This window comes from Girardinichthys multiradiatus, chromosome 18 (assembly GCF_021462225.1).
Source record: "Girardinichthys multiradiatus isolate DD_20200921_A chromosome 18, DD_fGirMul_XY1, whole genome shotgun sequence".
NCBI classification, from domain to species: Eukaryota; Metazoa; Chordata; class Actinopteri; order Cyprinodontiformes; family Goodeidae; genus Girardinichthys; species Girardinichthys multiradiatus.
This window is the reverse complement of record NC_061810.1, coordinates 38,790,635-38,812,302: the sequence shown is the minus strand read 5'-3', so window position 1 is coordinate 38,812,302 and position 21,668 is coordinate 38,790,635. Positions and strand designations below refer to the sequence as shown.

At 38.2% G+C, this 21,668-nt stretch overlaps 2 protein-coding genes across 2 annotated transcripts; one reads left to right on the top strand and one right to left on the bottom strand.

Annotated features, from left to right (window-relative positions):
• Positions 1-5,089, bottom strand: LOC124884711 (extracellular calcium-sensing receptor-like). The gene is made up of 8 exons (XM_047392760.1): positions 4,998-5,089; positions 4,534-4,876; positions 3,925-4,164; positions 2,901-3,452; positions 2,586-2,807; positions 1,789-1,912; positions 510-982; positions 1-423 (listed from the first exon to the last, which is right to left on the bottom strand). Exons 2-8 carry the CDS (start codon positions 4,849-4,851, stop codon positions 1-3), a joined length of 2,352 nt encoding a protein of 783 aa, XP_047248716.1. The 5' UTR covers positions 4,852-4,876; positions 4,998-5,089.
• Positions 5,090-9,496: 4,407 nt separating this feature from the next.
• On the top strand, positions 9,497-20,039 carry LOC124884710 (extracellular calcium-sensing receptor-like). The gene is made up of 9 exons (XM_047392759.1): positions 9,497-9,677; positions 10,608-10,788; positions 11,567-11,855; positions 11,937-12,023; positions 12,304-12,495; positions 13,582-14,115; positions 14,221-14,445; positions 18,921-19,044; positions 19,138-20,039. The coding sequence occupies exons 1-9, from the start codon at positions 9,497-9,499 to the stop codon at positions 20,037-20,039; spliced, it is 2,715 nt and encodes a 904-aa protein (XP_047248715.1).
• Positions 20,040-21,668: the final 1,629 nt, after the last annotated feature.

Sequence of the window (21,668 nt, the reverse complement as noted above, 5' to 3'; positions counted from 1 at the left end):
TTACCTTTGCATCATTTGTTTTTTACTGTTCTTTTCAGGTTTCAGCAAAATTATATAGCACTTTGGGGCAAAAATGCAAAATAGAAGTCCTAGAGCTGAGGCTAAAATAGCAAAAACATGGACAGCTACAGTGTATTTTCCAACAGTGCTCATATAAACTGGGATAAAAGTAACCCAAACAGCAAAGAAAATTAGTATGCTGAAGGTGATGAACTTGGCCTCGTTGAAATTATCTGGCAGCTTTCGTGCCAAAAAGGCTGTCACGAGGCACATGCAAGCCAGGATTCCGATGTATCCAAGAACGAGCCAAAAGCCAATGTCTGAACCAGTCACACATTCAATGATAATTGTAGAGCTGTGGTAATCTGTATTGTAATAGGCATGAGGTGGACTGGTAAGCAGCCAAATAAGACAGACTAGAACCTTGAAAAGGTAGAAATACATAAAGATAGTGGTTTTAAACACATTTTAAATGAAAAATGATTGCTAAACTGGAAAGGTTTAACTACCTGGACGGTGGTTCCCAAAATAACACTGGCTCTCTGCTGTTTGGTTCCAAACCATTTCATCAAATGGCTTCCTGGTAATCTAGACCTAAAAGCCATTAGAACCACTACTGTCTTGGCCAGGAGGCATGAAAGGCAGAGTGCAAAACTGATTCCAAATGCTGGATATCTGATCTGACAGAGCCAGTCTGAAGGCTTACCAAGGAACAGCAGACCAACAAGGAAACAGATGGTAAGAAACACCAAAAGCAGGAAGCTCAATTCCATGTTGTTTGCTCGAACTAGAGCTGTGTCCTTATATGTGTAGAATATGGCAATGATTACAACGGAAATATAAGCTCCTAGAACTGAGGCAACACACAGGAGAATACCCATGAACTCATGATAAGAGAGATACTCCATTGTTTTAGGGATGCAGAGATCTCTGGCTTTATTGGGCCATGTGTCCTCAGAACAACGTGAGCAATCTAAAGAATCTAAACATAGAGAGAGAAAAGAGAAAACATACAAAAACCACATTTAAAGCAGAGCTGTTTTTGAGAAGTATTGTACTTCTGTCCCTATAACACTATTGCATATCTGCCTTTTATTTCATAGGAAGACACAATACCTTGGAAAATAATATTCTGTCATTGCCTTACGATGCATTTGCCACTGTAGTATACACAATCAGATCACTAGGTAACCCAAGCTGCCACTACCACAGATCCTTCGAACATGTTGAAAGATTCTGCCACATAAGCACTGCAGCTCTCACACACTGTCTACTGAACCATTACTAAAGAATTGCAACTGGAACTCAAATACAGCAGCAATGACCCATTCATAAAATGTATTAATGTCAAACTATACTATTCTGTCTGCACTGAAGAAGATTTATTCACCTCAGTATTTCAGTTGCTTGAAAGTTTAAGTTAAACTGGGGTGGGACCCTTGATCCCAGTACACATGCATTACTCAGAATGGGAGTGCATCAAAGGCAATACACATTCGTCAAAGATAAGATGACATAATTTCATCCAGTATATACTATATATCTTTTTCAATATGCCAACGTACATGGAAAGATAGGAAATAGTGTGACTGTTGGCTTAAATTTGAAAATTAAAATGAACAAAAAGAAACTAGTTTCCTCCCCCTCTTTCTCTGCTCTGGCGCTATCTCCAAATGAGACTGTTATCCACTAACAATCACTTAACTTATTTTAGTTAGGTGCCAATATAAGTTACCTAAATTGATCAAATAAGTAGTCAAAAACAGCATAGTAAAAGACAGGACATACCAGTTGTATTACTAAACTCTGCTTCAGCACAGGGGACACAGTCATAACAGCAGATAGGTTCCCCCTTTCTCCTGGCAACACGAGAACCTGGAGGACACCTGTTGCTGCACACAGAGCGGATAGCCTGAGAGGCAAAGTTCAGGAACTCAGAAGGATAATTAACTTCAGTAATTATGACTTAACAAGATACTCTCTTTTCTAATGTACACATATTTTACCAAAAATATAGATCATGTTTACAAAATGTAAGTAATATTCTTTCAAACTGAATAAAAAAACTGTAACTTTGAAAAATATTTTGATTCTGCGTATAAATTAGTTACATTTATATATGTTCATAAAATGTAAATTTGGGGCAATACAGTATGACATATTAGCAGAAAATGTGTTCAGATGTTTATTCATCACTGACAAATTTAATTCTGAAGACCAATATATTTACTTTGAAATATTTTATCAAAGTTAGTAGAGTATAATTTTTACAAAACTGTTAGGAGCATTCATGAATTCTTTATAAAAAATTACATTCAATAAGTTAACTTTTTAAGTACTCAAAAGATTTTAGAATGATGATACCTTTAAATAGTTTTGTTTGAGAATATATCTAGGTTTACAATTTTCTAATAATAAACTATAACTGATCATATTTCAACAAACTGTTAAAAGGAGATTACAATGTCAATTCAACAAAGTAAGTTGCACATAAATATCAGTAATTTAACTGATGTATCAATCAGCAGTGCACATAAGAGTCTAAGTGGTGAACACGGTCTCAGACCTGTTTGTGGAGAACAAACCTGCTTTCCAAGTGGCCACATGATCACTGAGTCATTTATAACCAAGCTGAGTCCAGCAGGAAGCGAGGCATCATAGAAACCTACTTTTACCAAATTTAGAGACCCATCAGGCCCCCTCTGCCAGTTAATAAGATCATAATAAGCAATTGGATCACCATTTTGATCAAAGTTGACTTCCTCTCCTAGTGCAGAAAAATTAGCAAGCTTCATGTAGTGGAGAAGCTATGGGAATAAAAGTATGGGGCATTTAACTTCTGTTTTGACAGTTTTTTAAGATATTACTACAAATAATATACAACTTATAGCTATTCTTACCTGCCAGGGCTTAAAATTCTTTGGATCTGCACAACTCTTTTTAAGGAATGGCCCCTCTCCAGCTTTACAATTACACATATCTTGCAACGCATAAGCTACAAGATATACAGCTTTGTAGACGTTATAAGAAACTCGTAGCTGCGTCACATCAGAATAAGGAGAGTAAACATCATTTAAAACTTCAGTCCCTTCGCATTGTACTCTGCCTTGATAGCTTCCCAACCCATGGTAATGGGTGTTCACAGACCCATTTAGTTGACAGTTAAATGTTTCCTCCCAAAATTCTGCCAAGAAAGCTAATTTATGAATATTTGATGGTGTGAGACCCACAAGATGTTGTTGCAGCCCTGGAATCACAGCTGCTCTCTGTATGGCAAATCCTAAAGTTCCCTTTAGAAGATTGGCTGATTTTTCCCAAAGTGTCTTGGCGGTAGCCCAGGCCTCACTGGCAACCCACTGAAAGCCAGTCAAATTTCGTCGTTGCATCTCTCTTAGAATGCCCTGCATCTCCGCCTCACCAGAAAAATTAATTATAACTTTTGAAGATGTCATCTAATGAGGAAAAATATTGAGATAGTATTTCATTACAATTTATTAAATTAGGATGTGTTGGAACTTTTTCTCTCCATTAAGTATGTTGCATGAATGGAGAACATTAAATTATTTCCTTAGTGACAGAAAAAATATACATGTTATTGTGTTAAATAACCTTATGTCACAAACTTTATGATTAGTGCAGCAACTCCTTGAATAACATAAAGAGAAAAAGTACTTAAAATGAAGACAAAAAAGTGCTTGTCTTGTAACCAAATCTAAAGTATTTAAATACCTACTTTCAAACATTATTTTTTTATTGTTTATTTACAGTAGCAATGCACTGGTCAATTCTGTTTTAAAGAAAAACACAAACTTGTTACTTCCATTCGATCCTTTTGCAAGTTTATTGAGAAATGTAGTCGTAGTATTTATGACGCACCTGAATAACATTCAGAAGCCTTTCAAGATCCCGGTGGCTCAGACTTACAGGGTAGAAATGTGTGTAAGCAGCACACACACTGTAGTGCACTGATTCCTGAAGGAAAAGCTGGATGGCAAAGCGAGCATAATCAGATTCCACACCGATGACTCCTACCCAAGTCCAGCCAAAATAGCTAACCAGCTGGGCCAGGGCTTTTATCTGGAAGGTGTCACTAGGCATTGTCCTCATGAAGGTGGGAAATTCCCTTTGATTACCAAGGCAGCTGCAGGAAGCAAAATAGCTCACCTAGAATTACAGCAAACATTCGTTGACCCACTGCTGTTCTCTAAAGACTGCAGAGAAAGCATCAAATTACATTAACAATGCAAACTTCTTTAGAAGGCTTCTGAATTTACCCTGCACTTTGAGGAAGTCAAGACACCTAAGCTTAAGAATAAAAGTATAGTAGTTTGCCTCATACGAATGTAGTGTCATAGTTTTCTGAATATATAAATTACATTTACACCAGCTACTGCAATTTTTGAATTGAATAATGTTAGAAAAAAGGCACAATATCATTAAAAAGCTAAGGCGTACTGATTGTGTTCTAAAAGTATACAGCTCAAATTTAAGCATGCTTAAGGTAAATTAGAAAAAATAAAGGCTCAGTCTCACCAGTGGAATATGGAAAGAACCCAGACTTCGTAGCAGAGCCATAGAAACACCAGAACCAGCATCCCCTATGATTACTGAGGACACAGTTCTGTTTACAGCAACACATCCTAAATCAGTTGCTTCATCTTGACTCTCACTTTTCTCTACACTCTCAGTTCCAAGCCCTTGCTCTGGGCGTCCGTTTACCAATAGAAAGGACGCTCTCAAGGAAATGGGTATATCATCACAGCTGTCACGGATATGGAAGCCAAGCTTAAGTTGTGGAAGGAGATCAGTTCGTTGGTTGATCTCTTTGATTGTAAATGTCATTGTCTGCATCCAGCGGAGGGCACGAGCACTGAAACTGTAGACAAACAGAGAAAAAGTTAACCAACAAAGATATTCACATTTTTTTCTGTAAACAGTATTACAACAAAATAAATTAAGCACATTTTGAACGGGTCAAGTAATTGTTTGTAACTTACTAATTATAAGTATTAGGTGATGGTTTTGCTTTATATGTGGGAAGAGAGGGCACACGGCTATAATGAAGAGGGAATAAACCCCCAATAACTACATCACCATCTTCATAAAGACTGTTTTTCTCTTCCTCTCCCAGGAAAGCACAATTATCTAGAGCAGCAGCCAAGCCATGTTTTCCTCGGAATAGAGACAGATAAAGAAGGAGCCTCGCAGCCAGCAATGACATGTTTCCTTCTGGTGTGATGGAAAACTAAAAACACAGCTGCACTTTCTATACTCGTGGAGAAGATCACAATATATTTAGGCACGTCTGATTTTTATCCCATAGTTGACACAAACAAGTCTGAGGGTACCGCCCAGATACAATGGTTGTGACATATTTGGTGGCAATATCGTCTGTTCCAGTGAATACTGCAAACAAAATAATCTTCCTAGTTAGTTCTTTTTTGTTGAAACTAACCATGTTTTGTTTATGATAAATAGCATATGTCCAAAGCCTCAACCCTGAAATATATGATAAAGATATTTGTTTATTTCCAAAAACACTCTAGGTTTTCAAAAGGTGTGCATTTATCTTAGGCAATATATAAATTATGAATATTTATGCAATGAAATTTTTGTTCTTGCACATTGGCTCAGGTGGCTCTTGCCTCAGATCAAGAAATGTATCTATTCAGAATTTAGCTGAGTTATTTCTGTAAGGATTTTACTTGGTTTTCCTTTGCATTCAGAGTTTCTCTGGATACTTCATGTGCAGTTGAAACCAGACAGTTACACTGCATAGAAAGGCAGAAAGCTGATTCTTTTTTCACTGCATGACAATCAAGCTTTTCTTGTTTTAGTTTAGTTAGGATTACCAAAATATTTTATATATGCTAAATGCTGGAATATTAACAAAGATATGTTGTTGTTTTTTTTAAAAGTGAGAAGCTTACATACATCATGTTCAGATTATGATGTCATGGCTTTTTAAGTTTGTGATAGGTTTATTCACAACTTTTGAGTTAAATGGAAACATCCCCGTGAATGTATTTTAAGGTAACACATCAATCAAACTGCTTTCTTTTGGTACATCATAAAAAATCAGCTGAGATATCAAAAGGAGAATTGTGGGCTTCCACAAGTTTGGCTCATCCTTTGCATTCATCTGTTATTCATTCATAAATACCAAGAAAATATCCAGCCATAATACCATGGCTGTTTCTGTGTCCCATGATGAACATGTTTTGATGAAAAATACACAAAGCAACTGTTGGGACCCCATCATGGGTTACAACATTAAAGGCCAGCAAAAACTTTTTCTGGAACTTTCAAAATAAATTGCATTAACCTACTTACAGCTCAGCCAGGAGTAACAGTGGACTTCCCGTGACGTCACTGTTTGAATAAAAACCTCGAAGTCAAACAAACAGACCTCTTTCCATGCAGATTCCAGATGGGAACCGGACAGGAGAGGAACCAAACGCGCGTATGTCTCCTTGCTGGCAAGCAGACATGACTCTTTAGCTTGGATCCAAAAGTAATTACGATCACATGCAACAAAGTTAAGTAATGATTTGCTGTTTGAGTATCTGGCATTCATTCATATAAAGAGTGTAAAGAGACAAGCTTGACTTGACTGTTCTTCTGAGGCCTCCAGAAGCAGCCCTAATCCCCCACGGCCTGGAAAAGAGGGCCGTGACCGCATAGCACACCTTCCTGCATGTACGTCCAAGTAGCGAGAGGTACTCCGCTGCATCGCGGCAGCTCAAGGAGCCGAAATCATCATTAAAAATTTTATTTTATTAAAATAAAGTTTTACCTGATCTTGCATTGTGAATGGTTGTTTGAAAGTATACCAGTTGTTGCCTAAATTAGTTCCAAGACTAACTTAACTTCATTTCCAAATTCTTCAAGATAATGCTTGATTCTCAAACATAAATAACATTGCATGGTAATATTGCATCACTCTTTCTGCCATGGTTTTCAACCATATTTGATTCACTTCTTCATATTGTACCAAATAATATTTCAGTCTGTTAAGGGTTATCCTGTGAATACCAGTCCAGTAAGGCAATGGTATTAGGACAAAATAGAAAGGTGTGAGACAAGCTCTGACATTATTGAACAGCATAAACTCTGCACATATATGGAATGAATTCAGACAATTTCTTAAAATACAAGAATTTGTTAACAAAAATAAGTCAACTCAAAGTCAAACATATTTCAATCAACAAACTCTTTACTATGCTAAAACAATCCAACTAAACTACCAAGCAGAATTAAAGAATAACGAAGACTAATGGACTATGTACAATATAAACAAGTTGATTAAAGATGATTGGAAATGACGACCAAAAGAGTGATGCAACATTACCATGCAATGTTTATGTCTGAGAACCAAGGATTATCTTGAAGAATCTGGAAGTGAAGTTAAGTTAGTCTTGGAACTAACTTAGGCAATAATCAGCAAACATTTAGACAACCATTCACAATGCAAGATCAGATAAAAAATTATTTTAATAAAATAATGTTTTAAATAATGATCTGCTGAATAAAACTTACCTTCTGGATGACTAATTCTCAACGGTGTCTCATTAGCTGCCTTCATTTATTGAAATAATATTCGAAGAAATATTATTAAGGGAGTATTTTGGAAAAGAGCCAAATCTTTAAGGGAGAAATGGTGCTTAATGGTGTTTACTTAGTTATCAAATTTAGTAAATGATGTTTAGGAACTATTATTCACTAGCTTGAAAACCAACAACCATTCTGTTGAATACTCTTTAGTAACAAGCACGTGTTCTTACCGGTTAGCAGTTAAGCTAACAAAGAAGCGGATAGCTTAGCACCAGAATCAACACGTACCTTTAAAATACCAGGGTTAATAAAAGGGTTAAAATGCATAAGCGCGGACGGCGCGTTATGAGCAATGTTCTGTTTAAAATCACCCTTTAAATAAAGTTTATCTTAACCTTAAAACATACAAAGAACACAAACCGGCACATGTGCTGCAGATGGCCTGCTAGCACTAAGATAGCCGAGTTTCACACAAACTTCATAAAATGAAAAACGTTTAGATTATTTCATCCTAAATCTGTATCTGCCCAAAACACCTAACCTCATGAACCATGGTGAGGAAACGTTGTCCAAGGGGCGAAGCTTGAAGAAACGTCCACAGTCAACAAGCGGTTAGCTTTCACCTAACCTCTCGGGGGTTGAAGGTGCGTTCGCTCTGTGAACAAAAGGGTTAGCTCCGGAGCTGTAGCTGGGCGGCTCGTCCTGTCCACTGCGGTCTCTGCTGTCTTCCTTCCAGGCTGGGGACCGTGTCTTTGCAGGGGCTTCTCTCGAACACCGTTTGCGTCTGCGGGGGTTATCTTTGGATATGATCGATGATCGTATGGCTTCCTTGGATCCAGTTGAAGAGTTTATGTCCCCTCCTATCCCGATGGTCACCGGTGTGGAAGAGGGTGGATGTAGCAACAGCTGTGCTTTTATTTGGGTAGTGGCGTCACAGGAAGTCTGCAGTTATCCCGTTTCCTGGCTGTGCCGGAAGAAGGTTAATGCACTTTATTTTGAAAGTTCTAGAAAGGTCCGTACCGGAGTTTAATGTTGAAATCCATGGCTGTGGGTCCCAACATGTACATAGCCCATTAGTCTTCCTTATTCTTTCATTTTGCTTGGTAGTTTATTTGGGTTGTTTTATCATAGTAAAGAGTTTATTGCTTTTAATGTGTTTGACTTTGAGTTGACTTATATTTGTTAATAAACTTTTGTCTTTTAAGATATTGTGTGAATTTATTCTCAGTGTGTGTACAGAGTTTTGCTGTTCAATAATGCCAGAGTCTGGCTCATCCCTTTCAATTTTGTCCTAATACCACCACCTTATTGGGCTGTTATTCACAGGACAACCCTTAACAGACCGAATTATTAATTAATAAAATACTAAATTATTAATATTAAATATTATAATCACAACAGTAACAACGTTAAGCAAAGTGCTATACCGAGCAGATGACTGGGTGCTGAGTTCTAATTACATTTTGGCTCACATGCCTCACTGTTTACAATGTAATTTATTCTTTTTGTACTTAAAAGTCGAAATTTGCGAATTCCCACTCAGAAAAACAGCAATGCACCCTGAAGTCAGAATTTCAACTCAGAAAGTTGCAGCCAGATTACTCTTTGCAAAAGCACAAAGAGAGAAATACCTCACTATTTGGAGATATGTCCTATGGTCTGATGAAACTAAAATGTAAGTGTTTGACCGTACTGACCATTGTTACATCATGAAAAAAGAGCTAAGCTTGCAAGCCTAACAACACCATCCCAGCTATAAAGTATGTAGGTGGCAACATTATGTTGTGTAGGTGTTTTGCTGAAAAAAGGAGTGGATCACTTTACAAAATAGATGGCATCAGGAGGAAAGAACATAATGTGGAAATAGTGGAACAACATCTCTAGACATCAGCCAAGTAGTTAAAGCTTGGGCACAAACGGATCTTCCAAATATACAGTTACCATGGGCACACCACCCAACTATCTTAAGGACAACAAAGTTAATGTTTTACAAAGACCATCACGAAGTACTGATCTCAGTCCCACTACAAATCTGGGGGCAAAGATCTGTATAGGCAATCCAGCCATCAAACCTACAGCTGACATCAAGTATTTGGAGAAGCGTGTGAAAGGAAATCCAAAATGTATTACCCAAGTCATGCATCTACCATATACTAAGATGTATGTATGAAAATGTCGGATTGATAGATAGATAGATAGATAGATAGATAGATAGATAGATAGATAGATAGATAGATAGATAGATAGATAGATAGATAGATAGATAGATAGATAGATAGATAGATAGATAGATAGATAGATAGATAGATAGATAGATAGATAGATAGATAGTTAGATAGATAGATAGATAGATAGATAGATAGATAGATAGATAGATAGATAGATAGATAGATAGATAGATAGATAGATAGATAGATAGATAATAGATAGATAGATAGATAGATAGATAGATAGATAGATAGATAGATAGATAGATAGATAGATAGATAGATAGATAGATAGATAGATAGATAGATAGATAGATAGATAGATAGATAGATAGATAGATAGATAGATAGATAGATAGATAGATAGATAGATAGATAGATAGATAGATAGATAGATAGATAGATAGATAGATGATATAGGTGTGTTACTGTGAACTGAATCTGTGTTACTGAATCAAGTTAGTAAAAAGACAAAAGCTGATCAGTATATACACATATCAGCCACAAAGAAGTAGGAAAAAAATAAATGGATAAACATATGTCACATAAAAAATATATGACATGTTTTTGTAAATTGAAAACCTTGGCTTATTACAGATTTTTTTTTCCAAATGGAATTATTATCTTGTGATCCCTCTTATGCTAATTACCTTCAGTGAATTATGGAAGGCTGCTAAATGTCCAATCACAACACAGAATGTCAAAGGATGACAACGTTGCATTCAGTATATAAACTGACTAATTTCCAGCTCTCTGGATTTTTGGGAGTATCTGTCAGTATGCCTCCACTTGCTTTATTTTCTTTGCTTTACTATGTCAATGTCTTGTCTTTTACACACTCCCCAGTTTCCAGATACTCGTCCTCACCTACAACTGCAGCCAAAGACTGCACTCTCCGAAACAGCTTTCAGCCAGGCTTTGTTGCAGGAGGTGACTTTGTAGTTGGAGGGATTTTTCCTCTTCATTATAACCAGGAAATGCCTGATCGCAACAGCACCTACAGACCACCACCAGTGAAGTGCAATGGGTGAGCCTAATTCAGAGATTAGTTTTTACTGCTAAAATAGCGATCATTTTTTCTCTAGAGTTTAGAATCAGTTTAAATCCAATTACACCTGCTGATAGATAAACCAATAAATGATTTCAAGAGCTGATGAGAGCGCATTTCGGTTTTAGGAGGTAAAGAAGCTTGATTTTATGATCTATAAATGTATTTTTGAGTCATTTTTGTCTGAATAATTGTTATTTAATCATACTATTATATTATCGATCATTTGTTCACTTGTTTTTGTATTTTCAAGGAGATTCATTATAAATGTATGTACAGACCCAATCAAATAATTAGAATATTAGAAAAATAGCATTGACAAGTTAATTTGTTTCTATATCTCAGATCACTAAGTGAAACACAATATATTGATTAATTACACACGAACCTATGTTTTCAAGCCTAAATTCCTGTTAATAATGATGATTTACAGCTAATGAACATGACATTTAAGATTAGAATATTATATCAGACTAATAAACATTATTATACTGAAATATAAGGTTAATTAAAAGTAGGTTTAATACCTGCTTAAAGGTTGTTATTTTCAAAAGGTACATCTAATCTGAAAAACGACCCTCACTGGAACATATATTCCAATTTATATGAAATTGATTCGATGATTTCAGACTTAAATTAGACAGTATGGACAAATAAACTATTTAGTTACTTAAATGTACAAGATGCAGTTTCTTCTGTACCAGAATCTCTAACTATTTTGTTAAATATGTGTGCATGCATCTTTCTGGAGTTACAGGTTTGATCCCAGGGCTTTCCGCTGGGTTCAGACTATGAGACTAGCAGTGGAGGAGATAAACCAGAGTTCAGAACTACTGACCAATCACACTCTGGGATACAAAATCTTTGATTCATGTGCATATCCGCTGACTGGTCAGAGGGCTGCTCTGGCTGTCCTGAATGGGTTGAGTGAGGACGACTCTCCCATGTGCATAGGGGCCTCTCCATTGCTGGCTGTGATTGGGGAATCCGGATCTGCTCAGTCCATAGTGGTTTCAAGAATCCTGCGGCCATTCAGAATCCCAATGGTAATAGTGTCTCCTTTCCTTCAAAATTATTTAAGCATTTCATCATATGTTTGAAGTTGTTCTGATTTTTCCTTGACACAGATCAGCTACTTCTCATCGTGTGCCTGCTTTACTGACAGGACAAAATATCCCACATTTTTCAGAGTAATTCCTAATGATGACTATCAGGTAAGACTTCAAAATAAAAAATGGGTTTAATGACATGTAAGCACTTATGCAATATAGAAAAGGAGGTTTTGACATTTACATGATCTTGTGTGCGAATATACATTTAATTCCATTAATCCCATTTTTGTCCTAATTGCTTTGTGAAGACACAAAATATGATCACGAAGTTTCTATTTTGAATATATATTTTTCAAACAATTTTCAAGTGTTATTTGTGTTCCAATTTATGTCTGTGCTTTGAAACATTGTTCCTTTGATTTTTTTTTTCTTGCTGAATAAGGTGAAGGCCATTGCTCAACTTCTGATACACTTCAACTGGACATGGGTTGGGCTTATTCGAGGGGATCATGAATATGGACAATTTGCTGTGCAAGGTTTACTGAAGGAACTACAGGGCAGCAATGTGTGTGTGGCCTATCAAGAAATGATCCCTCTGCTCTACAACACACAAAGGGCATTGGAGATTATGCAGGTAGATGCTTAAAGAAGCACTCATTTAGTTATTATTAAATTACTGAGGTGTGATTTCAAACTATCCCCAGATCATAATGAATACTGCACAGTAGGGCGGTGACAATATTCCTACCAAAAATATGTGGTACTGCCCAGTCGGCTCAGAATGCACATGTACCATACCAAACAAATGCAGCATTGTTTCATACCTGGACACATACAGAATATTAAAGTGCAGAACTAAGTGCGCAATGCAACTGTCTGTAGCGCAACTTTAAAGAGCGACACCAAAACCAAACAGAAAGGGCTTCTGGCTCTCACTAAACTCTACTATTTGGGAACAATAAGATTTCTCATGCACGCCAAAATAAAACTTTATGTCAATGTATGTATCTTTCAAAAACAATAAGTTACATAGCTGCTCCGCACTCATCTGAATTAATCACCTGAAACAATATGCTGAAGGTAAAAATCACAGATACAGGAGAAAAATCTGCTGACATCCAAGTGGGTACTAAAATATATAATAAAATCAGGCTAATTTTAGAAATTGAAAAACAAAAATTGTTCAGTGCTCATTGTTAAAAATAACCACACACAAACGTACCGAGCTGACTTTAAAATCCAAATACATACAGAACTATGATTTTTGTGTGCCATTACACCCCTACTATACAGGTAGTAAATTAAATCTCATATGTCTGTAGACATTTCTTGGCTGCATCAAGCCAATTTTATTTTAACAGAAAGAGATACATTTCCAACAAAATTTTAAATTCATCTGGATTCACTAAATAACTTCATGCAACTACAGTAATTTAAAGATGTAATAGAGGTACCTAAAATATTATAGTAATTTGGCTCAGGTGGAACAAATGTACAAATTTCAATGTAGTTCAACAGTGTAAGGCAGACAATGACTGATTTGAAGATTAGGTTAAAAAAAAAAAGAAAATAATTATCCCCACTTAATTATTGGCAGTGCTCCAAACATTTAAGAAGTAACAATTTATTCTTTACCGATGTTTTGGTTTACCTGCATAATTAAGTGAAATCTTAAAGTTGTTGTAAGGTAAATCATTGTGTTTTTGTTTCACTTTTCGAGGTAATGCGTACTTCTTCGGCAAAAGTAGTGGTGGTATTCTCAGCTGAAGGGGAAATGACGCCTTTCTTGAGAGACTACATGATGCAGAACATCACTGGAATCCAATGGGTGGCAAGTGAAGCCTGGGTCACAGCATCTGTCTTTACAAGAAGGGAGTTTTACCCCTACCTTGGGGGCACCATTGGGTTTGGCATCAAAAAAGGTCACATTGCTCAACTCAGTGACTACCTACAGACAGTCAACCCTCAGAGATATCCCAATAACATTCTTGTGGGTGAACTTTGGGAGGCTCTTTATGGCTGTACACCTTTTCCATCCTCTGCCAACCATTTTCCAATTTGTTCAGGGCAGGAGGTCCTGTTGGAGCAGCATTCTGCCTACATGAATACATCCAGCCCTAGAGTGGCTTACAATGTCTATAAGGCAGTATATGCAGTTGCCCATTCACTGCACAACCTTCTTCTTTGTCAACCAGGCAATGGGCCTTTTGAAAACAATTCATGTGCTCAAAGTAACAATATACTCCCCTGGCAGGTAAAATAAAAACTTTTTTACATTTTAATATTGCATCTAAACCTTGTTAGAGTACTTAATAAAGGCAGTCTTGCCTTTGTTCTGTTATAAATGCTATTTCATTAGCTTCAGTACTACCTGCAAGAAGTGAAGTTCAACATTGCCGGGGAGGAGGTTAATTTTGACCTAAAAGGTGACTCGGTGCCATACTATGACATTATCAACTGGCAGAGAGGTACATCTGGGAACATTGAGTTTGTCAACATAGGGTTGTTTGATGGGACAAAGCCTGCTGGAGAAGAGCTGGTGATCCAGGAGGAAGGAATAATGTGGGCGGGTCATCAGAGTGAGGCAAGCTGCTCACACTGTGTTTTTACCTTCATCAGATGCCAAGTGTTGAAGTTCTGTAGGTTAAGATGGAGGTAAGTAAGGTAGATAGAAATAATTGGATCGCATATGATCCCCTTTGCCATTACATAGTAAACATCATATTTATACAGCCTTCAAGATCTCCATAGATTATGAAATATTTATTCAATAGCCCCTTTCAGATCACCTTTTCTTCTGTGATTTGCATGTGTTTATTAAGCTTTAAGTTCAACTAAATGGTCTCAAAGTGGAATAGGGGGTTATGGTCAACCCACCAATGATACATCGCTAAACTACCTCGTGAATTAGTACTAAATCTGTAATCACTGTGATCCCTAAACAGTAATAGAGGTTTGTGGAATAGTGTTAATCATTACAAAGCAAAGACAGCTCTAGCAACACACAATAACTTTGCTTAATTCAAAGCACTGCAGTTGGACCTCCTGCATGATTACCATGACAAAGAGCTGAGCCCTAGGAAAATGCCCTGCAGGTGAATGCTGCATGTTGTGAACTGCACTCCTATGATTCTGCAGTCCCAGATCTAAAAGCTCATATAGCTCATGGTCTCAGCTGATCAACATGTATGATGTAAATGGACATGTATTGTGGAACTATGATCTGAAAGAGGCTATTTCATGTTTCACAACTTAGGTCTAACTTCTCTGTTCATAATATAATGTTAAATATATTGGATTCAATTCTGACAGCTAAAACTCATTAAGACTTCAATCTAAATTATTACATTTGCAAAATATAGTATAGTACGTCACCCTATTTCTCTTCGCAGAAAAGGAGAAGGAGAAGCTTTTATTCAAGATGGTTTAGTTGATTAATTGATTGGCATGTCTGTTTTTGTCATTCCTTTTATGACCTTGTACCTAATTGGCTTCGAATATGTTGTTGTGGCTTACTGTGAGTTCTTAAAAAATCTGAAGTGAACAGTAGTTTTTAGCTATGGTTAATGTTTTTTTTGTTTTTTTTTACCGTGTCCTGTCCGGCAGAGTGCCAAGAAAAAGCCCAACAGATTTACTTTCACAAGTGGAGCATTACAGCTAACACTTTAAAGCTCTGCTTGATATTCATAAAAAGAAACTTTATTAGAAACTGCTTTGGGATTATTTCAATTGTTTCTGACCTGCCCCCTGGACCTGGGACAGAAACGGAGGAGATCCGAGCCACAGACATCCAAAGGCCCCCCCAGAGCACAGGAACCCTAGGAGAACCACCGCCAGGGCTACCATAACCACCCCAAAGAGGAGCAGGGGAAAATCCCAGGGGAACCACCCAGTAGCACCAGTGCAGAAGTCCCAGGGAGCTGCAGCGACGAGCCCACAGGCCCAGCCGTCCACGCCCGAGCAAATCCAGCGATGGACCCAGAGACCCGAGACCCTGGGACATATCACTCCCCAAGCAGAGGCCCGAACAAGCCCAGGGGTCCAGGCCCCGGCAAGCAGCCACCGGGAATGAGCCAGCACACACCAAAGCACCCAGCCCCAGATACCGAGAACCACAAGTACACCGGCGGGCAGGGATACCAACCACCGGCAGGTAGTGTGGCGGGGACGGAATAGGCCTCACATTCGATGTGATCCGGGAGAGGGAGCAGCCCAAGACCCAACCTGACACAAAAAAACAGGCACACACAATCACAATTCTCATGTGTACACACAAAAACATTCACACCCGGGCACCCAACATAAAGACAAACAACAATAGACATCGTACACTCACTCACACTCCACATACATACTCTATACTCCCAGGTCCAGGTGCCGATACCCCATAGGGACAACCGTCCCCCAGACCCAGGAGGTGGTCCCCTTCCCTCCGGGGGTGGAGACAGACAGACCGCCCCAGCACCTGAACCTGGTCTGGGCTAGCTCGTGCCTGAACCTGAGCGACCCTGGCCCGGACCCCGACCCCAGTCCCCAACCACCCCTATCCGGGGAGTGGGCCACATACAAAAGAGGGGTCTACAGCACATGGGGACACAGGAGAGCTTCATCCCCGAAAAGCTGACAAAGCGACACCCACACAGCGCACAAGCTCCACAGACAGCCCCGCTCCAAGCACCCCCACCGTGTCCTGCCCCCACCACACAGTGCGCCACGACAGCAAGGCAAGGGCCGCGTGCAATGCCGCCCAAGCCCCTGCCCACAGGTACAACCGGGCAGACACCATCAATCACTGAGCTCACAACGGAGCCCCCAAACTGTGTTAATGGTTTTCTAGTTGGGGGTCAGGACCCCAATATTATCAATAAAACACCAATAGGTGGTCAAATGTAATGTAAAATGCTTTTTTTCCATAGAGATAAAAATAATGAAACATTAATTTTCACAAAGTCATGGTAAATAGAAAGCACACCCTCCTCTAGTTCCACATTTTACATATCAGGATATATTAAAGATAATCTAGTCCCCATCAGATTCTAAAATTATTTAAATCTAGCTTCAAGTGTCCAAAAGACCACACTAGAGATTTCGCCATGTCATGATTAAACAACAGCTAAGCCAAATTCAAGAGGCTGTGTGTGAAAAGAAACTAAATGTATCCTTAACGCTAACAAAGGATTTTGAAGGTTACTTTGCAGCCAGGTGTTACTACTCAAATCCAATTATTTAGGTGATCCTCAGCTAATTTTACTACCTCCATTAAAGCTAAACGTTTAGGAGTTTGCTGGTCTGGAGCTTACAAGTGTGCATAAACACCATGCCAAGGCAGGTAAACATTTAAGGAAGTTGCCAGTCTTCACAGAAATCAACATTCCAGTTAACTGACCTCGAAGCTATAAAATCTTTAAAGAAAGTGTCAAAACTAAGAGCTCAATCTGGAACTCTAAAGGCCTCACTTGGCATTTTAAATTTCGGTTCATATGGAAAAACATTGATTTTTTTTTAACTCCAAGACCTATCCTCTGGACAGATCAAATGAAGATGCTCAGATATAATCCACAGTGGTAAATTGGGGAAAAACTAAACACAGCATAGCATTACAAACACCTTATACCAAGTGTGGCGATGGGAGGGTGATGACATGGGCTTTATTTGCAGTCAAAACTCTCCAGGACCTTGCTGTCACTGAGTTGACCATGGACACCTCTTTGTACCATGACATTCTAGAGTTAAATATGAGGCCATTTGTATAACATCCAAAGCTTGCATCATTCAACAGGACAGTAGTCCCAAAAGCATCAATAACTACAACAGAATAGCTGGAAAATAAAAAAGAAACTACTCTCACCGGCCACTTTATTAGGTACACCTGTCTAACTGCTCGTTAACGCAAATTTCTAATCAGCCAATCACATGGCAGGAACTCAATGCATTTAGGCATGTAGACATGGTCAAGACGATCTGCTGCAGTTCAAATCGAGCATCAAAATGGGGAAGAAAGGTGATTAAGTGACTTTGAACGTGGCATGGTTGTTGGTGCCAGACAGGCCGGTTCTAAGTATTTCAGAAACTGCTGATCTACTGGGATTTTCCTGCACTACCATCTCTAGGATTTACATAGAGTGGTCCGAAAAAGAGAAAATATCCAGTGAGCAGCAGTTATGTGGGCGCAAATGCCTTGTTGATGCCAGAGGTCAGAGGAGAATGGCCAGACTGGTTTGAGCTGATAGAAAGGCAATAGTAACTCAAATAACCACTCATTACAACCAAGGGATGCAGAAGAGCATCTCTGGACGCACAACACGTCAAACCTTGAGGCGGATGGGCTACAGCAGCAGAAGACCACCCCTGGTTTCACTCCTGTCAGCTAAGAACAGGAAACTGAGGCTACAATTCACGCAGGCTCACCAAAATTGGACAATAGAAGATTGGAAAAACGTTGCCTGGTCTGATGAGTCTCGATTTCTGCTGTGACATTCGGATGGTAGGGTCAGAATTTGGTGTCAACAACATGAAAGCATGGATCCATCCTGCCTTGTATCAGCGGTTCAGGCTGGTGGTGGTGGTGTAATGTTGTGGGGAATATTTTCTTAGCACACTTTGGGACCCTTAGTACCAATTAAGCATCGTGTTAATGCCACCGCCTACCTGAGTATTGTTGCTGACCATGTCCATCCCTTTATGACCACAGTGTACCCATCTTCTGATGGTTACTTCCAGCAGGATAACGTGCCATGTCATAAAGCACGAATCATCTCAGACTGGTTTCTTGAATGTGACGATGAGTTCACCGTCCTCAAATGGCCTCCACACTCACCAGATCTCAATCCAATAGATATAAGGACGTGGTGGAATCTTGTATTTTTGCATGCCTCTAAATATAAAAAAAAAAAACTAAAAACCTGATAATTGTTAATTATGCCTGATAAGTAACGCCCTACAATTAAAAGAGTGTTTTTTTTCCACAGTGACTGTAGTTCCATGATTTTGAGAGCATTTGTTGTGTGTCAGAACAACCCATCAGGGCTAGTTTTAAGTGTCTGCATTGTCTTTTTATAGATGCCAGTGTCTGTGTGCAGTCCCAGCTGCCCTCCAGGTTCCAGGAAAGCTGTCCGTCGTGGGGAGCCTGTCTGCTGCTTTGACTGTGTACCATGTGACAGTGGCAAGATCAGTAATCAGACAAGTGAGAATAAAATTCATTGCAGTTCAAATATCTATCAAAGTAAGGTAACATTTATATAATCTTACTTTTTTCTTCTTTATTCTCTTTCGGTAGACTCAGTAGAATGCATGTTTTGTCCTGAGGACTTCTGGTCAAACCAAGACAGAACAGCCTGTATCCCCAAGAATGTAGAGTTCCTGGCCTATGATGCCTTGGGTATACCCTTGACAGTCATCTCAGTAGTGGGTGCCTCTCTCACTATAGGCGTTTTTGTTGTGTTTTTCTACCACAGAAACACAGCAGTTGTGCGAGTGAATAACTCAGAACTCAGCTTTTTCATTCTGTTTGCCCTAATACTTTGCTTCCTATGTTCTCTTGTTTTTATTGGAGAACCCACATTTTGGTCCTGTATGCTCCGTCACACTGCCTTTAGCATCACATTTTCACTTTGTATCTCCTGCATCTTGGGAAAGACTTTGGTTGTTTTGGCAGCTTTCACTGCCACCAGGCCAGGAGACAACATCATGAAGTGGTTTGGGCCCAAGCAGCAACGAGCCATTATTTTCAGCTGTACTCTTGTCCAGGTAGTAATCTGTGCCGCCTGGCTGATTGATGCTCCCCCTTATCCAATTCGAAACACTACTTATGAACGCTCAAAGATTATCCTAGAGTGTAGTGTTGGGTCTAGCCTTGCATTCTGGTGCGTTTTAGGATACATTGGTCTCCAGGCATCTCTCTGCTTTGTGTTAGCATTTCTGGCTCGAAAGTTACCTGGAAACTTCAATGAGGCCAAGTACATCACCTTTAGTATGCTCATCTTCTCTGCTGTGTGGCTTGCTTTCATCCCTGCTTATATAAGTGCCCCTGGAAACTATGCAGGGGCAGTTGAGTCATTTGCCATTTTGGCCTCCAGCTTTGGATTATTGTTTTGTCTGTTTGCTCCTAAATGTTACATTATTTTGCTGAAGCCAGAAAAAAATACAAAACACCATCTCATGGGTAAAGAAAAAAAGTAACTAATGACCATTTTTAAAATATCTTTACATTTCGTAATTGGTTAATAAGTGTTTGGCATTATTTTATTAAATTTATTCAATTCTGTTTAATTTTATTTGTTTCATTATGCTTTCCTTTTATGTATATCTACAAGGTAAGGTTTGTAAACTCCTGTGACGAGAAAGTAAAATGTATGATAACAAAGATTTTTATGTATCTAATGAAGTGTCAGAATACAATAAAATTCTTGTCCATTCCTTAAAAACATGCTATGTTGTCCTATTTTTGTAAAAATAAATTATATGTGGTACTTGTTAGTTTAAAAATAAATTAGTTAGAATCTAATTTGATTATTTAAATTAACGTCATATTAATCAATGTAATACTGACCATGTTCACTGTTAATTGAACCTTGTTACATAAATAGATTTCCCAGCAACTCCAGTAGAAAGCCAGAGAGATGTGTTTAATGTTGAATTGTTTAGTTTTCCTGACAGAGTTTTTGAATTTTATTGTGCAGTCTTTAAGAAGGGAAGGCCAACATTGTGTTACTTTGTTGGTTGGGTTGGCATGGTTGGCAAGCACAAACAGCCATTTTCTTTCTACAAGTGTTGTAAAATAATTGTAAGACTGTGTAGTTGTTGGATAGTATTTATGCTATGCTGAAACCCCAAGTGAACTACCTCAAAACAAAACTTTCTTTATTGTGAAAAGTGCTTATGCCTTTAAGTTGAAGGATAAGCCTGTTGAGACTACACAACTGTTTAGAAGTGTAAGGCTGTTAAAGGCCAGCCTTTTGATGGAAATAAATATTAAATTGTTGACTTGTTTTGTCATTGGAAACAAAAACCAAGCAAACATTTGTATATTCTCTTTTTGGTCCTAAGTCTACAAAATATATTTAGACTCAAAAAATTTAATATGTACCTTTGTCTCTTTTAATTCAAGAAGATTGACTAAAATGTGTGTTTGTGATTATCGTCGTGTTGGAACACCCAGTCCAATCTAAATTTCAATTACCCAAATCAAAATGTCAGCCTCAGATAAAATGAATAAAACTGAAAACTTGAACATTAACTAGAAAAAGCTGAAACACCAGTAACATTGTCTACAGTTTTACATTGCTGTGGACTTATAGGATGCCAACCAAAACCAGCTGCCTGTAATATGGACAACTAAAGCTTGACTGAAAGTTGGTCATGCCCACTTGGACAACCCATTTGATTTGTGGAGAAAGGATTTATTGTCAGACAGCAAAATACTGAATCCTTTGGCCAGACGAATTATGTTTGGATGAGACAGGTCTTTGAAAAAAATCATCTAAATCTAAAATCAATGTACTAACTGTCAGACATGGTGGTGCTAGCATTATGATACTAGTGCAATAATGAAAAAGAAAACTACCTTCAAATATTAAACTTCCTCTCAAATAAATGTCTAGATAGTTGAAACTTGTATAGGCTTTCTTAGAAGACAAAGATCACAAACACTGAAAACCTAAATCCTTAAAGGACTAAAATTAATACAACATGCATTCTCATGATGAGTGAAAAAAACTTTCCTCTGAAACAAATTGAAGCAATTTGTTGAAACAAATTTCTTATTTTTATTTCAGTCAAAATTAAATATGCACACTATTTTGACTATAA